Source organism: Orycteropus afer, unplaced genomic scaffold, assembly GCF_000298275.1.
Source record: "Orycteropus afer afer isolate SDZICR_OR568_19922 unplaced genomic scaffold, OryAfe1.0 scaffold00489, whole genome shotgun sequence".
Taxonomy (NCBI): domain Eukaryota; kingdom Metazoa; phylum Chordata; class Mammalia; order Tubulidentata; family Orycteropodidae; genus Orycteropus; species Orycteropus afer.
Genome location: NW_006922076.1, coordinates 775,638 through 795,330, shown reverse-complemented (window position 1 = coordinate 795,330; position 19,693 = coordinate 775,638). Strand labels below are relative to the sequence as shown.

General features: G+C 57.1%; 1 protein-coding gene across 1 annotated transcript in view; it reads right to left on the bottom strand.

The window, feature by feature from the left end:
- Positions 1-19,693, bottom strand: part of ADGRD1 (adhesion G protein-coupled receptor D1) — a 98,386-nt gene that overhangs the window by 18,583 nt on the left and 60,110 nt on the right. Inside the window, exons 13-17 of the mRNA XM_007955050.1 lie at positions 14,814-14,887; positions 10,062-10,185; positions 4,006-4,109; positions 3,202-3,313; positions 1,853-2,006 (exon numbers count right to left, since the gene is read on the bottom strand). Of these exons, the coding sequence (XP_007953241.1) occupies positions 1,853-2,006; positions 3,202-3,313; positions 4,006-4,109; positions 10,062-10,185; positions 14,814-14,887 (568 nt within the window). The remainder of the gene's footprint in view (positions 1-1,852; positions 2,007-3,201; positions 3,314-4,005; positions 4,110-10,061; positions 10,186-14,813; positions 14,888-19,693) is intronic.

Sequence of the window (19,693 nt, the reverse complement as noted above, 5' to 3'; positions counted from 1 at the left end):
GACACCCGCTGCAGGGCGCCAAGGGGAGGGCGCGGGGACACCCAGATGCAGGAAACCAAGGGGAGGGCGCGGGGACACCCGCTGCAGGGCGCCAACGGGAGGGCGCGGGGACACCCAGATGCAGGAAACCAAGGGGAGGGTGTGGGGACACCCGCTGCAGGGCGTCAAGGGGAGGGTGCGGGGACACCCACTGCAGGGTGCCAAGGGGAGGGTGCGGGGACACCCAGATGCAGGAAACCAAGGGGAGGGCGTGGGGACACCCGCTGCAGGGCCTGGGCTAGACACAGGGTGGGAAATTACCAAGCACACGGACAGCCCCTGCAGGGTCCGGGCATGCACTGGGTGTCAGCAGTGACCCTGTGGGACTTTCCTGCGTGGCCACCAGCAGGATGGACGTGGCCTCCCATGCCCATTCCCCAGACCCCTGGTGCATCTAAAGCTGTGGGGTGGGTGGTTTACCACCTCTCCATCCTGGGGTCTAATGCATCTGCCAGCCCACAGCACAACCCAAGCTCCCTTCTCTGATCTCTGATAATGGCGCCTGGGGGAGTTACAGCAACTGGGAGACATTCAGAGCAAGAAGCAGTCCCTGATGCCAGGGCCACAGCAAGTGCATGGCCACCAGTGCCCATCACCAGCAGCAGGCTCAGGGTGGACAGGCGTAACGCTCAACAGACACATCCGGTCAGCAGGGAGGCAAGAGCAGTAAATGACAAACAGACATAGAAGACATCAGACATACAGAAAACAGTCCAACGGCAGGTACAAATGCAACTGTGCCAACAATGACAGCCAAAGGACCAGATCACAAACAGAAACCGCCAGACTGGACTAAAGAGAAAAGGAAGGACCCAGCTACGCTGTCTACAAGTGACCATTTACACTGAGACACAAATAACTGGAAGGCAGAAAGGTGGCAAAAGATGTCATAAGCACATATGCATCTAACAACACAGCCCGAAAGTCTACAAAGCCCAAAACGGACACAACTGAAGGCAGAAACGGACCGTTCCACAGGAAGGTGAGCAGACTCCAACATCACACGCTGCTTAATGGGAAATCAGCAGGGCAGGAGGCAGAAGGGCAGCAAGGAAACAGAAGACGTCAAAAACCAACCGAAGAAAACCAAACCCACTGCCGTCTAGTCGCCTGCGACTCAGAGACCCCTCCTCGGGTTGCTGAGGCAATATCTCTACAGAAGTAACTAGACCTAATTCATCTCTGGAACGCACCAGGCCTGCTTCTTAGGGGTAGGTGGGATATCTTGTCATCTTCATGACCAGCCATGTTAGGCCACAAACAAGTCTCGATAAATTTAAAAGGAATCTCACAGAGTATGTTTTCTGACCAAAATGGGATGGAATTAGAAATCAACAGGAAAAAATAAAATAAGGAATTCTACAAATATGTGGAAATTCCACAACACCTAAATAAACAATGGGCCACAGAAGAAATCCAAAGGCAACGTAGAAAATACTTGGAGATGAATGAGAAGGAAGGTACAACACAGCACAACATGGGATGCAGCTAAAGCAGCGCTGAGAGACAGATTCATAGCCGTAAGTGTCTATCCTGACAAAGCAGTAAGATCTCAGATCAACAACCTCACCATTCACCTTCATACACTGGAGGAGGAAGAGTAAGCTGAACCTAAGGCAAGCAGAAGAAAAGAAATGACAAGGATTAGAGGCAGAAATGAATGAAATGGATAAAAGAAAAGTCAACAAAACTAAAAGTCAGCAGCACAGGGAGAGGTGTGATCCATCAGTGGGCCGATGGGCTTTCTCTTCCACCCTGGCCTCAGCAGCTCCAAGAGGAGCCCAACAGAGAAAGGGAAGCACAGCCCACCTACCCCATCCTATGCCGTAGTAGTAGAGGTGCTTGCTGTCCTCAGAGCCAAAGACCTTGATCACCATGCTGTACAGATGCAAGCCCTCCACCAGCATCCACGCAAAGGCACTCAGGAAGAAGTAGTGCAGGAGTATGGCCAGGACCTGGCACGGGGTCTGGGAGCAAAGACAGAGGGTGAGCCTTCTCTGGGCATGAGCGCTGGGCATGTCTTGTCATCTGGCCTCCCAGTATCTGCTTCCTGGTGGCCATCTTCTGGTCACATGGCCCCATTTCTTCCTGTGGAATTACTGGTTCCCATCCACTACTCACCCCACCCACTACTCACCCTAGACTAAGTGATGTGGGTGGAGCAGGTGACTCAGGCTAGCCAATCACTGTGCATGGCCCTCAGGCACAGCAATTGGTTCAAGAGAGGCACAGGGACCAGGACCAGCCAATCAGCAGAGCTGCTTCTGGAACTGGCTTCCATTTGGCAGGGTTTCATGATTTCACAAAGGAAATCAGAGACCTGGAGTGTGTGAGTGTATGTGCATGTGCATGCACATACATGCATGTGTGTATGCACACATATGTGTACATGTGAATATGGGCGTGCATGTGAGCATACATATGAATGCTTACGTGTGTGAGTGCATGTGTACGTGTGTGTACATGTATGACTGCATTGTGAGTATATGGGTCAGTGCATGTGTGCGCTCAAGTGTCAACCCTTGTGTATGCATGTGTGAATTTGTGTGCAATCTCTCATTTCAGATACTGCTTTTTAAAAAGCCCAGACTGCTGACCAGGTGTGGGTTTCACTGTGACATGGTGAGAATGTCCTGGATGCAGGGAGGTGGTCGCTGTACAACATTGTGACTGCACTAAGTGGCACGGGCCGTTCAGTTTACAATGATTCACTTCAAGCTATGGGACCCTCATGGTCATCTTAAAAGCAAATTCACGAGCTGTGTGGGGACACATGAGATGAGTCAAGGGCCCACGGGCAGCTGAGCGCTGACCCACAGGAAACTGCCTCTGGCCCACGGTTTGACCTACAGAACAGTTGCCCTGACACAACCCCAGGGGATGCACATGGTCCAGCATGTGCTCCAGGCTCAAGGTTGGGGTAACCCGGAAGGTCACCTGTGCCAGGACACCCCGGGGGCTCACCTGCACCAGGGTGACCAACTGGCTCCCACAGCAGGAGGGCAGGAGGGGCCCTTGCCTGGGGCGGGGGAGGGCCACAGCCAGGCCACTGGGTTACGGAAGACAGCAGGAGGAGGTGCCCCTTTGGGGCTGCTGCAGGAGGTGGGCAAGGGCCTTGTGGCCGTGGGGGGACGTGGCCTCGAGGGCTGGCAGTCGACTCACCTTGCCCGGCTCTAACTGGAAGCTGGTGAGCAGCAGCAGCTGGGCCACCAGCACAGCGAAGGACAGGTTGGCGTGGATGTGGTAGCGCTGGCTCCTGATGGTGCTGACAGAGCTGGGGGCACGGGGGCGTCAGGCCGCCAGTGCCAGCTGGGCCCCACCCCACGGCTGCCTCCACACCCACTCGGGAAAAGGGGGTAATGACACCAACCGCGGCGGGCTCCCTGTCCTGCAGGGGCTGGCCCCGCCCCGACGCGCTGTGTCCTCTGTGTGGCTCACGCTGCCCCAATGCCCGCCACCAGCCCCTGGGCCTTTGCACCTGCCTCCCTACCCTGGCCCCTGCCTGACGCCCTCCTCCCTTTCTTCACCCAGAGCTCTGACCACCAGGTGTCTTCATGCTTTTGTCTACGGGCTGTTCAGCCAGCGGTCCTCCCAGGAAAGGTCTCCCCACCCTCCCAGCACCCTCTGCTCGGCACAGCCCCAGGGGCCAACAGCACTGACCCGAGATGCACTTGGGGGGAGAGGGGGGTCCTGGTGACAGTGCCCCCTGGCAGGTCAAAGGGCCAGAAACCCCTGTGGGCTGGAGGGACCCAGTACAGGGCAACAGCGCAAGAGGACTGCGTTCCTCGAAGCCAGGTGCCCACTCCAGCAGTCCCCAGGTCGCGTGGCACCCAGCCCTGCCAACACCCGCTCTGATGTGAGAGGGGCTGGGGCAGCCTTCTGGCCACAGCACGTGGGCGCACGCAGCAGGGACAGTGAACACCTATGAGGCTGTGGAACCCCCACCTGGGGCAGAGGGGGACTCACGAGAGGATGACGAAGGTGGCCAGCGTGGCGGTCAGGCAGAGCACGGACAGGGAGCAGCCGACGTAACTGATGGACGACAGCGCCACCTGGTGTCCAGGCGCCAGCTGCGAGGGAGCAGAGTGAGTCAGCCGGGCCAGGAGGGGGAGGGGCCCAGCGTGAGCGGAGGCGGGGCGCAGGGTGGAACCCACGTGAGTCCGGGCAGCTGCTGCCTGCCCCGGGACCACATCCCGCCCCAGCGCCCTGCTTCACACCTGCAGACACTCAGCCTTGGTTCCTGCCCGCGACTCGGTGCCTTGCAAAGGTTCCATAGGTTCTGCAACCTCTCAGCCCCTCTGTCCTCTCAGTCTTTCCCCTGCTACCCACCCGACCACCCTACTCCAAGCAGGGCATCTCCCCTACCTGGCCAGGTGTCCACTCCCCCCGGCCAGGTGTCCACTCCCCCCGGCCAGGTGTCCACTCCCCCCCAGCCAGGTGTCCCCTCATACCCATCCCTCAGAGATAGCCCTCCTTCCATCCTCAAGGACCCTGCTCAAGCCCTCCTGCCCACACCCCTGCCCACCATGCCCAGACTTCAGCAGACACAGTGGTGAGGGGTGTGGGGTGCGATCAGGAGGCTGGGCCCTGGAACCAGAGTTCCTGGTTCAACTCCTGCTCAGCCGCCTCCCAGCTGAGGGGGTGGACAAGTTACCTGAAGTCCCCGTCCCAATGTACTCATCTGTAAGCAGAAAGTCACGCTAGCATTCACCTGGCAGGGTGACATGAGTGCACATGTATACCAGGTGCGCAGAGGACAGTGCGGATGGATGCCATCACGCCCGCCTCGAGGGTCCCCCACTGCCCCGGCGGCCAGCGCGGCGAGCCTCAGGGACCAAGCCTCCTTGTGAACACACCACCTGTGCGAGGCCTCACACCTAAAGGCAAGGCAGGTCCTTTCTCCACACCCCAGCTTTGCAGCTTTCAGAGGGTGAAGGGAGACACCAGAAGCCAGCCAGCTGTGGGGCTTCAGGCACACACCTCACCTCTCTGCACCTGTTTCCTCACAAGCCAGGTAAGAACAGCACGTCCACTTCCCATTAACGAGAGAAGACACCTGAGGCTGCCGGAGGCTGTGAATGTTGCTTAGGTACCAGGTAAAGGATGATGTTGGGACAACAGGGGCTCAGCGTCTCAGGTAAGACAACAGGGGAGGGCTCAGCGTCTCAGGCAAGACAACAGGGACCTTGTGTCTCAGGTAAGACAATGGGGGGGGGGAAACTCAGCATTTCAGGTAAGACAACAGGGACCCCACGTCTCAGGTAAGACAACGGAGACCCTGCGTCTCAGGTAAGACAACGGGGGGGGGGGACTCCGCATCGCAGGTAAGACAACGAGGACCCCGCATCTCAGGTAAGGACACTCCTTGTCCCTCTGAGGATGGTGCTCCCTCCCCTAGGCTCATCTCCCCCACTGAAAACTCGAAATCTCTAGATGTAACCATACTATCCAAGGACAGCTGTCTTTCAAAAAGTGAAAATAAACAAGTAAGAAAAAATCAGGTGAAGGAAAAACAAACGGGGTGAGCTGACCAGAGCAGAGTCGCAGAGGACAGGGGCCAAGGCCCAGCTCAGCCACCAGCACAGCCCGGACGGGGCTCACCCAGGCAATGGGGTCCCACCTGTGCTGGGGGAGGACAGCCCCACTCATCCGACCCCACTGCAGCTCCACCTTGAGGGTCCTCACCCACTTCTCAGAGCAGAAGGTGAGGGGCAGAGCAGCGACCTACTGGGTTTGCCCCAGGCACGGGGGGACCACTGCTGCCTACAGCCCATCAGCCTGACCAGGCCGTACACTTGGGTATGGTTGCATGTGCGCCCCAGGTGCAGAGACCCCAGGGAGCAGCCTGCTGCCTGCCCCCGTGCCCATGAGCGTGCGGCCCTGGGTGCACACCCTCAGTGCAGCTGAGACATCGTGTGACCTGGGCTCCGTGCCTACGCCCTCCCTGGGCCCAGCCTTTGGGTGGCTCAGGTGGGCTGCTGGGGCCTGGCAGGGTAACCACCATATGCGGTTCCCTGTTCACCATGTTGAGACAAGCTGAGCTCTGGTTGGACGGCCGAGAAGCGACCTGCCTGGCCCAGGAAGGCGTGGGGTGCCCTGACCATGCCCTTCCTCCCCACCCCACAGCTAGATTTAGAAAGGCCTAGAGTTTGTTTCAGGACATGAAGCCTTTGAGTCACACACCACAAACTCAAGTGCCCCTAAGAGGCACGGCACACAAGGCCAGAAGGCCGGTGGGAGCTACCGTGCACAGTCCAAACAAGCAGGGTGTTCTCCCGAGAAGGACAGTCTTATGCCCATCCGTGGACAGCAAAGTGCCTCTCGATGGAAGTGTCGCTTCCCACCGTGGATGACAAGACACACTGTCCTGTCATCCTAAAAGCAGAACAGTGAGAGTGCAACGATGGCTGACGACTGACACGGGTGTGCGGCAGGAACGGGGTGGGGGCACTGCCCACTGAGGACACCAGCGTTTCACACTCACGGCCCCAGTGCCATCCTGTTCTCACTTCCCCTTCCCGAGGGTCCAGACATCCCCTCACAGCCGTCCTGTAGCTCCTTCCACAATTCGGGCAACAAGCATCAGGTGGGACATGAGAGATCACACACACTGTCCCTTTGTGGGCCTGGCAGAGTCCTTGCCAGCCATAGCCTGTGTGCCACAGGCCAGTGAGGGTCAGAGAAGACAGCAGGCAGGGTCCCCCCACAAAGGGAGGGGCAGCAGGGCCTGGGGGAGCAGAGAAGGCCAGCAATGCGGGTGGGGCCCATGGAGAGTGGGGTCTCCCCTCTAGTCCCTCCAGCCAAGGAGAGACTTCACCCCAGACTCTCCGTGTAGATCACGGGAGGCCCTGGGAACTGTCTCCATTTGCAGCGCTATTTAGATGGGTGATGGAAGGATGGTGGACAGATGGACACACACACACAGATACAAACACAGACAGAGAGGGAAAGAAGGAGACACCAGCCCCTGGCACACGGCAGCTCCCCAGTCGGCAGGTGGGGACAGAGGCCATCTCCTCTCTCAGACCCACAGCAGCTGGGATTTCACTCACGTGCCCATCTCTCCACTAAATTATAACGCCCTGTGCTCTGTCAGCCAAGTCCAGGTGGACCAGCTCCCCGGATCCTGGCGGAGCGCCTCATGTACAGTCAGTATCAACACACTGCTGGACCAGAAATCAACCAGTCCATCCATCAGTGTGCCATGGGGCAGCAGGGCAAGACTGGGGCAGGCAGTTCCCATGGTGCAGGGGAGACCACCGAGGACACGGTCAACGGCCGCTGGCCTGGGCAGACGCTTTGTACATGATTATGTCAAGAGGTGCTGTGCTGCTCTGATCGTGAGATGCACCGTTCTTCCAGACTTGGAAGAAAGGCAAAGTGAGGAAGAACCAAGGAACAACACCGCCAACTACCTCGGGATGTGCCAGTGATGGTAAGCGGCCTCCCAATTTCAGAGGCAGTGAAACGGATGGAACGAGGACCTTAGGCAGTGACAGGAACGCTCTCGCAGCCACTTCCCATGTGGCCTTGACTCTGACCTTCGCTTGTGCACTGATGTGGGTCTTTCCAAACAATGCATCTGTGCAAAAACCAAGCTCACTGCAGAAAACCCAAAGGCCCGTGAGCACCAGGCTCCTGCACAAAATCACCCAGGAGACCCATGCTCAACAATGACTGCAAAGAGAAGGTAAGAGGCAGGGAACTGGGTGAATGGAAACAGAAGCACCAGAGCGGAAATCAAGTGAACAGTGCAACGGCTGCTGCTGCACAACTCACGTGGAGATTGCTGAACGGGAACTAGACCGCGGTGCACGCCTCGGCCGAAAACAGCTTAAAAACCCAAAGTGCGTCTTGCACACGCAGCCACGAGGGCAGAGCAGTGACTCTGGGTGGCGTGTGTGAGGACACCTGGGAGCAGAGATGGGTGAGGGGTGCGGAGGTGTGGCCTTTTCCATCCGGGACACTCAGACACCTGCACGTGGTTCCCGTGGCCACGCGAAGCCCCTCTGGGACAGTCAGATGGAGTGGAGTGCCAGGCGCCTTGCATGGGGTCCCCTGGACAGGCACCAAGCCCTGCCCAGTCCACTCACCTGTCTCAAGCCCCACCCAGGTGGGCTGTGTGCTCAGGAGGAGCCCAGCAGGGGAGCAGAGGACCCCACAGACTGGGGAGAGCAGGGCCCTGAGGATGCGAGCCCAGTGTCAGGGGTACGACTCCTCCCGGATGAAACTCCAAGCCCACCCGGGCTTGACAGCAAGTTGATATCCGCCTTAGTTCCTTAATGTTCACAGAAATTCTCATTTTTAGCACGGATAATTTTAAACCATCTCCAATCCACCTTTCCTGGCAAAGAGCAGAGGCGTCCTGCTCCCACAAAGAGAGCCACAGACGGTCTCAATCTGCTGTCACCCCTACTGAGTGGTGACGGAGCAGGGGCCCAGTTCCGTAGTGGTGACTGCCTTGTGACGCAGTTTTTTAATCTAACAGACCAACCTCTTCCCTCTCCCACAGTCACTCAACACCCACCAACCCTGTAGACCGGTGTGGCCCGCAGCCCAGCACCTACACCTTCCAGGAGAGGCTTGGCCCAACCTCTCCTCTCCCTCCAGACCCACTGGACCTGGGTCTGCTGTTCACGTGACCCACTGGACCACGTCCGCGGGCTCACATACGTGAGCCACGGGATGGGGTCTGCACGCTCACAGCATCTGCACACTCGCGTGTCCTGGGGAAGATGTCTGTGTGCTCACGTGCATGACCCTCGGGATGGAGGGGATTGCCGTTCAGAGTATGTCTGTGCTCACGTGACCCTCCAGATGGTGGGAGTCCACGTGCTCATGTGACATGCCGGAGCGAGGCTCACCAGCCCCCAGAACAGCTGTTTTTGAGCCGCTGGTCCCAGCAGCGTCCCCAGCCCTCCCATTCGGCTCACAGTCATCATTGATGCCCAACAAGGGCAAGTCAGGAGATGGCACTCAAAAGCCCAGCTCCCAGCTTCTCTCAACCGGACACAGGCAGGGCGGCCCCGGAGCCAGCTCTCCACCTCCCGGCCCCCACCGTACAAACTCATCCTTAGTCCTAAGGCATGTGACTGCTATCCAGAAGGCTGGCGGTTCAAACCCACCAGCCACTCCTGGGAAGGAAGGTTGGGCAATCTGCTTCCGTAGTGATACCGCCTGGGAAACCCCAAGAGGGGTCGCTATGACTTGGCTCTGACTCAACAGGCACATAACAACAACAACAACTGAGGTCCTTCAAGCAGTGAAGTCATTGACACTTAGGTGTGAATGCCACTTAGGTGGCAGGGACTGACACCTGCCAGGTGGGATCCCACCCAGGGGCATCTGTATTTTTAAGAGAATTTTTCTCTGCTACAAACTTTGTTTGCCTTCAAGCGAAGCCCTGACTAAGCCTCAGGTTGCCATGGCCCCGTGAGCAGTGACAGACGTGTTCTGAAGCAGAGACAGCAAGGTGCAGTCCAGAGGGAGGGCTGCAGCCCCTCTCGCGCCAGACAGCCACCTCCGCGGTCCCGTTTGCCCAGGAGGGAAGGTTGGGAAGGCTCCCTATTGTCCCCTGGCATGGTAACAGTGGGCTGGTAATGAGGTCCGTCAGATGTGTGCTGTGCCAGCCCAGTCCTGCACCCCATCACTGGCTGAAATGCTCGGCACACCCTGAGCCCGTCTTCCTGGGTCAGCACCCTCAGTGACACCTGATCTAAACACACAGGCATGACCAGGACCCGGCTGTGGATGAGCAGGCCCCCACAGCTCAGGGAGGGTGTCAGAGGCTGGCACCATGGCCTGCCTCTGCCCGGTGAGCCCCCAAGGGCTGCATCTGCCCTGTGCCCTGGAAACCAGAAGCAAGGGAGCTGTTGCCAGTGACCCTCCAGCAGGGGAGCCCCACAATGCCCCTTAGCCACGAGGACCTCTGTGGCCAGCAACGCACGTGTCGGCCGGGCTCCGGGCATTGGTGGGCACCTCCCACTCTCCACGTGGCACCCCGCGGCCCCACAGCGGCTCACCTCCAGTGGGACCACCTGCATGAGGATGGCGAAGTTGGTGAGGTGCGTGCAGCGGCAGACAGAGTAGCTGAGGTTCCCCTCCACGAGCACACAGCCCTGGTCCGACCAGACGCCTTTCCCGGAGCTGCAGGCACATGACGGAGGTCAGCGGGCGCTCCCAGCCCAGCACCCTATCCTGGCCAGTGGCCAAGACAGTGGCTCCCTGTCCCACCCCCAGTCACAGGTAAGGGCCAACCGGGTGGCAGGGCTAGAGAGCGTCTCCTGTCTGGGGTTTCCCTGCTGGGAGCAGGCCAGGACACTGCGCTGGCACAGTCACATTGTAAGTGGTGGGATGTGTGTGCCCTGTAAGCCAGCAACCCCACTGTCAGTGTCCAGGAGGTGTAGGCTGGGCACACGTGCCCGGGACGTGCAGGTGACGGGCCTGCTAGAGACTGCATTGTTTATCTATCTGTACTTTCTACTGTGGAAGTTTACAGAGCAAATAGCTTCCCGTTTAACAGTTTATGCACATTGTTTGCTGACATTGGTGGCAGTCCCCTCAACGTAACAGCACCCTTCCCACCTCTTCCCTGGGTTCCTCGCTTCCCTCTGCCCATCCTCACTGCCCCTTCTGTCTTCTGACTTTGTTTTGGGGCAAAGGCTGCCCTTTGGGACTCGTGTGCTTGACTGCTCCAAGCAGCACGTTTGTCACGTCTGTCACTGCTCCCTTCATAGGCCTGCCTGTTGTTCTGCTGTAGGGTGGCCCCGCGATGGGTTCACTTCCAGGCTTGAAGACGTGTGAGGACCACAGTCAGGGGTTCCACCAGTCTCTGTCAGACCAGTAGGTCTGGTCTATTTTATGATTTTGAAGTTTGTTCTCTGTTTTTTTTTTCTTTCTCTCTCCAGGACCTTCTATTACGATCCTGATCAGAGTAGTCAGTAGTGGTAGCCGGGCCCCATGTAGTTAGACACTGTGTTAAATAACCAGGCAGGTGGTTCAAACCCACCAACCACTCCTCAGAAGGAAGGTTGGGCAATCTACCTCCATAAAGATTTACTGCCTCAGAAACCCAAGGAGAGGTCACCATGAGTCGGCTCTGACTTGAAGGCAGTGAGGGTTGAGAGTATATACTGTGTACAGATGTGGTATATACTATGTACAGATGTGGTACAATTGTGTACAGATGTGGTATATACTGTGAGTCAGCTCCGACTTGATGCCAGTGAGGGTTGAGAGTATATACTGTGTACAGACGTGGTATATATACTGTGTACAGATGTGGTATATACTGTGAGTTGGCTCCAACTCAACGGCAGTGAGGGTTGAGAGTATATACTGTGTACAGATGTGGTATACATTGTGTACAGATGTGGTATATACTGTGTACAGATATGGTATATACTGAGTTGGCCCAACTCAATGGCAAGGAGGGTTGAGAGTATATACTGTGTACAAATGTGGTATATACTGTGTACAGATGTGGTATATACTGTGAGTTGGCTCCAACTCAATGGCAGTGAGGGTTGAGAGTATATACTGTGTACAGATGTGGTATATACTGTGCACAGATGTGGTATACACTGTGTACAGACAGATGTGGTGTATACTGTGTACAGATGTGGTACCCTCAGTTGTTCTAGGAGATAACTAGTTGCCTAAGGCAGAAATAGCGATGTATTGTACGTTTATGGCATCCGTAAAAGTAAAATGTGTGACGATAACAGGACAAAGGAGGGCCGGAGGAATTGTGAAACACTGTTGTAGTGTCTCACACTCATGTGGACTGATCTAAGGTTATGTGCAAGTAAAGGCAGGTGGATAAAGACATATACTGTAAACCCTAGAGAAAGCCTGAAGAAAAAAAGGAAAGAAAGTCTAAATTTGAAGCGATACTGAAGATAAAATGGAATCATAAAAAATACCCCAAAACCCAAATGAAGTCAGAAAAAAACATGAGACAAAGAAAAGACAGCAAAATTAGAAAACAGCCAGCCAGATGGTAAGTGTTAGCCGCTAGCAAGAGTTACAGACAGAAAGCAAATTCAACACAAAGCAATCCAAAGGAAGGGAATTAACAAAGAGGGTGAACTGATGAAATGAAAACAGAAACATAATGGGGAAAAATCAGTGAAACCAACAGTTGTTCCATTGAAAAACATCAATAAAATTTACAGGCTTCTAGTGAAAGTGCAAGAAAGAGAAATATCAAAAATGAAAGAGGGACATCACCACCGATTCTGTCTACAGACACGAAAAACACTGGTAACGGAGTATTACAGACAACACTCATTAACAACCTGTGACATGCAGACTACAAAGCCTTGCTCAAAGTGCAGATGACTCGAAACACTGATGAAGATCAAAGACTTCAGTCTGCAGTATGGATTACATCTCAAAGAAAATGAAAATCCTCACAACTGCACCAGTAAGCAGCATCATGATAAACGGAGAAAAGATTGAAATCATAAAAGATTTCATTTTACTCGGATCCACAATCAACACCAATGGAAGCAGTAGTCAAGAAATCAGATGTCATATTGCACTGGGCAAATCTGCTGCAAAGGACCTCTTTAAAGTGCTGAGGAGCAAAGATGTCACTTTGAAGACTAAGGTGTGCCTAATCCAAGCCTTAGTATTTTTAAACACCTCATATGCACGTGAAAACTGGACAATGAATAAGGAAGACCAAAGAAGAGCTGATGCTTTTGAGTTGTGGTATTGTCGATGAGTACTGAAAGTACCGCGGACCACCAGAAGAACTAACATCTGTCCTGGAAGGAGTGCAGCCAGAATGCTCCTTGGAAGTGAGAATGGCCAGACTTCGTCTCACCTACTTTGGTCCTGTTGTCAGAAGGGACCGTTCCCTGGAGAAAGATACCATGCATGGTAAAGGGGGAAGGCCCTCAACAAGACGGACTGACACAGTAGCTTCAACGACAGGGTCACGTATGGCAAGGATCGTGAGGCTGGCCCAGGACCGGGCAGTGTTTCCCTCTGTTGTGAGGGGTTGCTGTGAGTTGGAGCGTCTCAACGGCACCTAACAACACCACCACCACGAACAACACTATCTCCATAAATTAAACAACTTAGGTGAAATGGACAGCTTTCTCAAGAAACACTAACTGCCAAAATATCCCCTCAAGTCCTCTTAAAACGAAACATTATCTTAACTTAATTACTGAATCATGTCTGCTTTGAGTTTTATGCTCTTTGAAGAACTACCTACGTGGAACCAAACTGACGAGAAATTAGACCAGACAGGAGCCTTGGGGGCAGTGAGCTTACGTCCAGGGGGAGGAACAACTCAGAAAAGGAGGGTGAGGAGGGTCGCAGAACTGGAAGACAGTCGTCGGTGTCTGGGCGCTGTCCGTGGAGAAGACGTCAAGTCGCTGTGTGTTCTCAACAGCAGCAACAACAAAGTGAATTAAATTTGAAAAGCAGCCTTTAAAAATCCAAATAAAAAAGAACAGAAAGAAACCCCACAAACTGCCAAACCAAACCCACTGCCACAGAGTTGACTCTGCCTCATAGTGATTCTGTAGGACGGAGCAGAACTGCTCTGTCTTAAACGGGGGCAGACCGCCTCATCTTCCTCCCGCAGATTGGCTGGTGGGTTCGAACCACCGACCTTTCAGTTGGCAGCCAAATGCTTTAACCACCATGCCACCAGAGCTCCTGACAAAACTTCCTTAAAGAGAAATAGATGAACTAAATAGTTCTGAATCCATTAAAGAAATGGAATGTGTCATTAAATACCTGCCAACAAAGAAAACTACAGCCTCAGATGGCTTCCCTGGTGAATTCTATCAAACATTTATGGGAAAAGCACTATGAATTCTATGCAAGTGATTCCAAAATGCATTAGAAAGTGTACCTTTCACAGAGGTACCATGACCCTGATCCTAAAACCAAAGACATTACAAAAAAAAAGTGAGAAACGCGGAACTACAGACTACCTGTACTCATGAACATAGGGAAAGTATCTCAGCAAATTAAAAGGGATAATCCATTGTGACAATGGAGACTGCTTCCAGGAATACCAGCTGGTCCGACATGTGGCTTTACTTATCACCACCCAAAACAGGAAACAACGCGAACGGTCCTCCCTGGAGAGAGGATGAACAGACGCAGCAGCGCCTGTGCGGTGGGACACTCCGTGGTAATGACCGGGAAAACACGTGCCCTGTGCCTGGGCACAGCACGGACGCTGCGGTGCCAAGTGGAAGAAGCCAGACTCAAAAGGCCGCACACGCTGTGATTTCATTTCCTTAACGTTCCAGCAAAGGGAACACTCGGGGACAGGACGCCGGCCAGGGGCCAGGGCCGAGGTTGGGAGAAGGAGACCACAGATGCGTGCAGGGTCCGGGACACAGGTACGCTGGGCATCCCCGCACGGTGCAGCCACGCCGGCTCCAGACACAAGTGATCAGGGCCATGAGTGGAGTGGGGCCAGGCGTGGCCTGACTCCTGCCCTCCCTCACGGCCCACTGTTGCCGTGGAGCCAGGCCCGTCCCCCCAGGCCCAGGACCTGAAGTCCAGGAAGGCCCAGTGTTGCTGTGGAGCCAGGCCCGTCCCCCCAGGCCCACTACCTGAAGTCCAGGAAGGCACACTGTTGCCGTGGAGCCAGGCCCGTCCCCCCAGGCCCAGGACCTGAAGTCCATGAAGGCCCACTGTTGCCGTGGAGCCAGGCCCGTCCCCCCAGGCCCAGGACCTGAAGTCCAGGAAGGCCCACTGTTGCCGTGGAGCCAGGCCCGTCCCCCCAGGCCCACTACCTGAAGTCCAGGAAGGCGCAGTACCAGAAGACTTGGCTGCTCTCACTGGTGGCCTGGGCAGTCTGCTTTTGTGTCTGGAACGAAAGAAGAGACATGCTCTGGGAAGCAGCTGAAGTGGGGGTGGCGTCCTCACGACCCAGGACTCCTGGGGTGGGGACACGCATCTCAGTCCTTGAGGTCAGTGAGGGCCTGGTGATCCGGGCCCCATCAGCCCAGCAGCCCGACTTGCAGCAGCACTGCCGACCTGCAGCTGCTGGCCTGGGCAGTCTGCTTTTGTGTCTGGAACGAAAGAAGAGACATGCTCTGGGAAGCAGCTGAAGTGGGGGTGGCGTCCTCACGACCCAGGACTCCTGGGGTGGGGACACGCATCTCAGTCCTTGAAGTCAGTGAGGGCCTGGTGATCCGGGCCCCATCAGCCCAGCAGCCCGACTTGCAGCAGCACTGCCGACCTGCAGCTGCTGGCCCACGGGGCCCCCCGACCCGAGTGTGCACATGGCTCTGCTCGCCCACCTCAGGGTCGCACGCTGCCACCATCACACCACCCATCACGCCGCCCCTCCGGCAGAAGAGGTGAGCACCACGCCTTCTCCTGCCACGGGGTCTTCTCCCAGCACCCACGGCACGCTCCCAAGCGCCCACGGCAGCGGTGTGGTGCCCTCCCAGACAAGCCTCCCTGGAGCTCGCAGAGTCCCGAGGGCTGTGAGAAGGCGTGTGCAGCCCTCAGCGTGGACAGCTGAGAGGAGGAGCTGGCCCGGGAAGGCCACACTGTGTGACTGGGACTCCGGAACATTCCAGAAAAGGCAGAGCTGCAGAGGCTGTGAAGGGACCAGGCTCGTCGGGGCCAGGGCAGGCGGGCGGCCAGAGCACAGGGATGCCTGGGGTGCCTCTGCAGGACACCGGGGCGGTGGGCACCGGGCATTACACACAGGTCAGCCCGTGGGGCTGCACAGCACCCAGAGAGAGCCCTCACATGAGCTGTGAGCCTTAGCTCCTCACCCAGCTACCAGTTACCATCGAGTGGACCCCGGCGTGTGGCGACCCCTGAGTCAGAGAGGAGCTGCGCCCCACGGGGTCTCCAACGGCTGAGCTTCCAGCACGGCACCCAGAGAGAGCCCTCACGTGAGCTGTGGGCCTTAGCTCCTCACCCAGCTACCAGTTACCATCGAGTGGACCCCGGCGTGTGGCGACCCCGTGAGTCAGAGAGGAGCTGCGCCCCACGGGGTCTCCAACGGCTGCGCTTCCAGCAGTGGATCACCAGGCCTTTCTGCAGGGCGCCCTGGGTGGACTCAAACCTCCCCTCAGCAGTGGGTGCTTGACTGCGGGTGCCCCCCGGGGACTCCTTCCTGGGACTTTGCACAGGAGAGACTGGAACACGCAACACCCACATCTCAAAAGCACAAAGCACATCTAGCGATGAGGACGCCCATATCTGTGACATCGGGGGTTGAGGCTCCCTGAGCCCTGGCAGCCCCAGCCCATCCTAAATGGAGCCATGAGTGTGATTTGTTCTTCACAAAGGTGTGCGTTACTTGTGCAACTTAGACACACTTAGAGCTAGTTGGTGCCCAGTGGAAGCCCGCGACCAGACGCACATGTCCCGCTCAGCACCAAGAGGTCCCCGAGATGCCGCCCCCTTCTCCTGTTTCCCCAGTCACGCCTGGAAGCGGAGCAGGGCCTGGACGCCCTCCAGAACCAGGCACCTGGACTCCGGATCCGAATCGCTCTTCACAGGAGAGCAACCAGCCATAACCCCCGACTCCAGGCATGTGTATGTGTGTGCGTGTGCGTGCACCTGCGTGTGTGTGGTCTGAGGATGAAGGAGGCAATGGGGCACACGGAGGCTAGGCCGGGACTGCACCCCACACCAGAGGTCCCACGGGGGCTGGAGGGCAGCCGCTCCTCCCGGTCACAGTTCACAAAGGAACTGGGACAAGGTCTCTCCACTGCTCTCCAAAAGAGTTGGCCCAGAACGTTCCAAGATCAGCGTCAGAAGCAGGTTTGTCAACCAGCTCAGGGCATCGCCCGGGCAGAGGGGAGTCATCTGCGTAGTGGCCACAGTTCATGGAAAAACGAGGGTGTGCCAACAGCCCCTCAGCCTCCCACAGGCCGGGCGAGAGAGGAACCAGTGCAGCTGCTCCCCCCACGGTGGGAACAGGAGCAGGAGCCCGGGGCACCTTCATGCAGGCTGGAGAAAGTGGCATGGAACTTCCTCGTTCGTCCCGGGCCAGGACTCCGAGCTCTGAAGTCACTGTGTCCCTGCGGGGCTTACACGCACCCAGTGGGGGGTGTCATACTGCCTGAGGAATCTCCCGCAGGGCCCTCAGCACCACAGACGCAGAGACAGCTGTTGTTGTTGTTGTTGTGTGCCGTCGAGTCGGTCCCCACTCATAGCGACCACTCCTTGGGTTTCCGAGGCGGTATCACTATGGAAGCAGATTGCCCAACCTTCCCTCTGAGGAGTGGCTGGTGGGTTTGAACCGCCAGCCTTCTGGCTAGCAGTCAAGTGCCTTAGCTGCTGTGCCACCTGTTTATTGCCTCCTATGTAAGAGGCACAGTGTGAAGGCATTTGACTGCTAACCGCAAAGCTCAGTAGTTCAAACCCACCAGCCGCTCAGTGACAAGAAGATGAGGCAATCTACTTCCATAAAGATTTCCAGCCTGGGAAACCCAGTGGGGTCGCTATGAGTGACTTGGCCCCACGGCGGCGGGTTGTAAGGAAGGCCCCGCGGCAGCCTCCGTCCCCCAGAGCAGCCCCTTCAGGGAGGCGTGCAGCAGAGAGGAGAACGCAGACTCCAGGTCCGCCAACATCCTTGCTTGGAAGTCAGCTGGCTTTCTCTCTAAACATACAGCGTTTCCCATAAATATACTGGGGGTGGTGCTTGTCAATCACCGTCCCAAACAAAACAAGATGACACCTGGCCCTTCACTGTACCGTGTGCAACACGAAAAGCACCAGGATGTACCGCTCTGGGCCAAGCCGGACCATCGAACAATCCCATCTGGTTCCACCAGAACAGACCCGATCCACCCAGGTCAGCGCGGGTCTCGGCCAGCACCCGCCGTCCTCGCTGCCACCCATGCAGCCCCACGTCAGTCATCCCCCACCCACCCTCAGGGAAAGGCTTGTGGCTCTGCCCTTCACACAGTGAGGCAGAGCCATGATGGCGGCTAACCACCATGACAGCAGGGAAAGGCTGAACGGCCGTCCAGGGCACGGTGGGGTGGCGGACAAGGGGAGCCGTCATCTACCTCAGCCTCCAGGTGTTTTCTGACTTTGTTTCTTGCTCTCAGATTCCCCAAGCAGCCCAGCAGGGGTGAGGCAGCCCTCGGTGACAGGCGCTCAGGCGGAGCTCGGGCCCAGGCTCCGGCGCTCAGGGGCGGGTGGAGGGACAGAGACCCTGGCAGGGGGCGCTGGTGACAATGGCTGAGGGGAGGCTGAGCATGGCTGAGCAGGCAGCCCAGGAGCACCAAGCCCCCCGTACCCCCACAGCGCAGCACCCCTGCACGAGGGGCACCTGGGGAGGCAGGAAGTGCCTGGGTCACCATGGCTGCACAGGTGTGGTGCGCAGACCTTCCTGGGAACACCTCAGTGCGCCCAGTGTTCTGGAACCTTCCAGCGTGTCACCCCAGGACAACGCCTAGGCCCTAAATGCGGGAACCAAGCCTCCAACCGTGGGAAGGACACCTGGGCACGCCCACCCCAGGCCCTGAGGCCAGTAGAGGCCCCGGGACTTAGGGTTCCAGGTGCTGTCACCGCAGCGCTGATGAGCTCTGACCCCCTGGACGGTGAACAGCCCCAGGCGGTGCTCTTCTTCGTCCCTGAGGGGCTCCCCGACCTCCCGGACCGGCCCCCTCCAGCGCACACGGGGCAGCAGCAGGGCTGGACGCCGCAGACGTACACGGTCCAGAGCTCACGGCACGTGCTGTCCACCTAGGTCCCAGACGCTGGGTCTCTGTGTCTCACTGCCCACGTGGACCCTCTGGTCGGGGGGCAGAGCTCCCACCAGAATGGAGCCTGCGATTGTGGCCCCCCCTGCTTTCCCAGTTGATCTCCCCTCAGCTAAACCCACGAGTCCAACTGAGAGGAGGTGAGGCCCTGATTCTCTCTCCCAGCTACACGCCGCGTACACCTGCACACACAGGGGCACGTGGCAGCAGCTCTGCTTCTGGAGCGAGGTGGGCCCGGCGGCACAGATCTGCATCCCACGGCAGCCCTTGACCAGCCCCTCCCAGCCCTGCGCACACATGCACACTCCTGTGCACACGTGCACAATCACAAACACATGTACACCACACACACACACAAGCTCACGGCAGCAGCTCATACTGGAGTGAGGTGGGCCTGGCAGCACAGATTTGCATCCCTACGGCAGCCTTTGGCCCCTCTCAGCCCTGTACACATGTTCACACGTGCACACTCACACACAAACACATGTACACCACATACACACACACAAGCTCACGGCAGCAGCTCATACTGGAGTGAGGTGGGCCTGGCAGCACAGATCTGGAGCCCTACGGCAGCCTTTGGCCCCTCTCAGCCCTGTCCACATGTCCACACGTGCACACTCACACACACATGTACACCACACACACAAGTATGTGCAGCAGCTCTGGTTCTGGAGCAGCCTTTGGCCCCTCCCAGCCCTGTCCACATGTCCACACGTGCACACTCACACACACACGTACACCACACACACATACAAGCTTGTAGCAGTAGCTTGGCTCTGGAGCGAGGTGGGCCCGGCAGCACAGATTTGTGTCCCCACAGCAGCCCTTGACCGGCCCCTCTTGGCCCGGCCTCAATGGCGTCCTTGCCCCCTCAGCCCTGTGAGGGGATTACCATGCCTGTAGCCACTGGGCACCAGCTCTCTGACTGG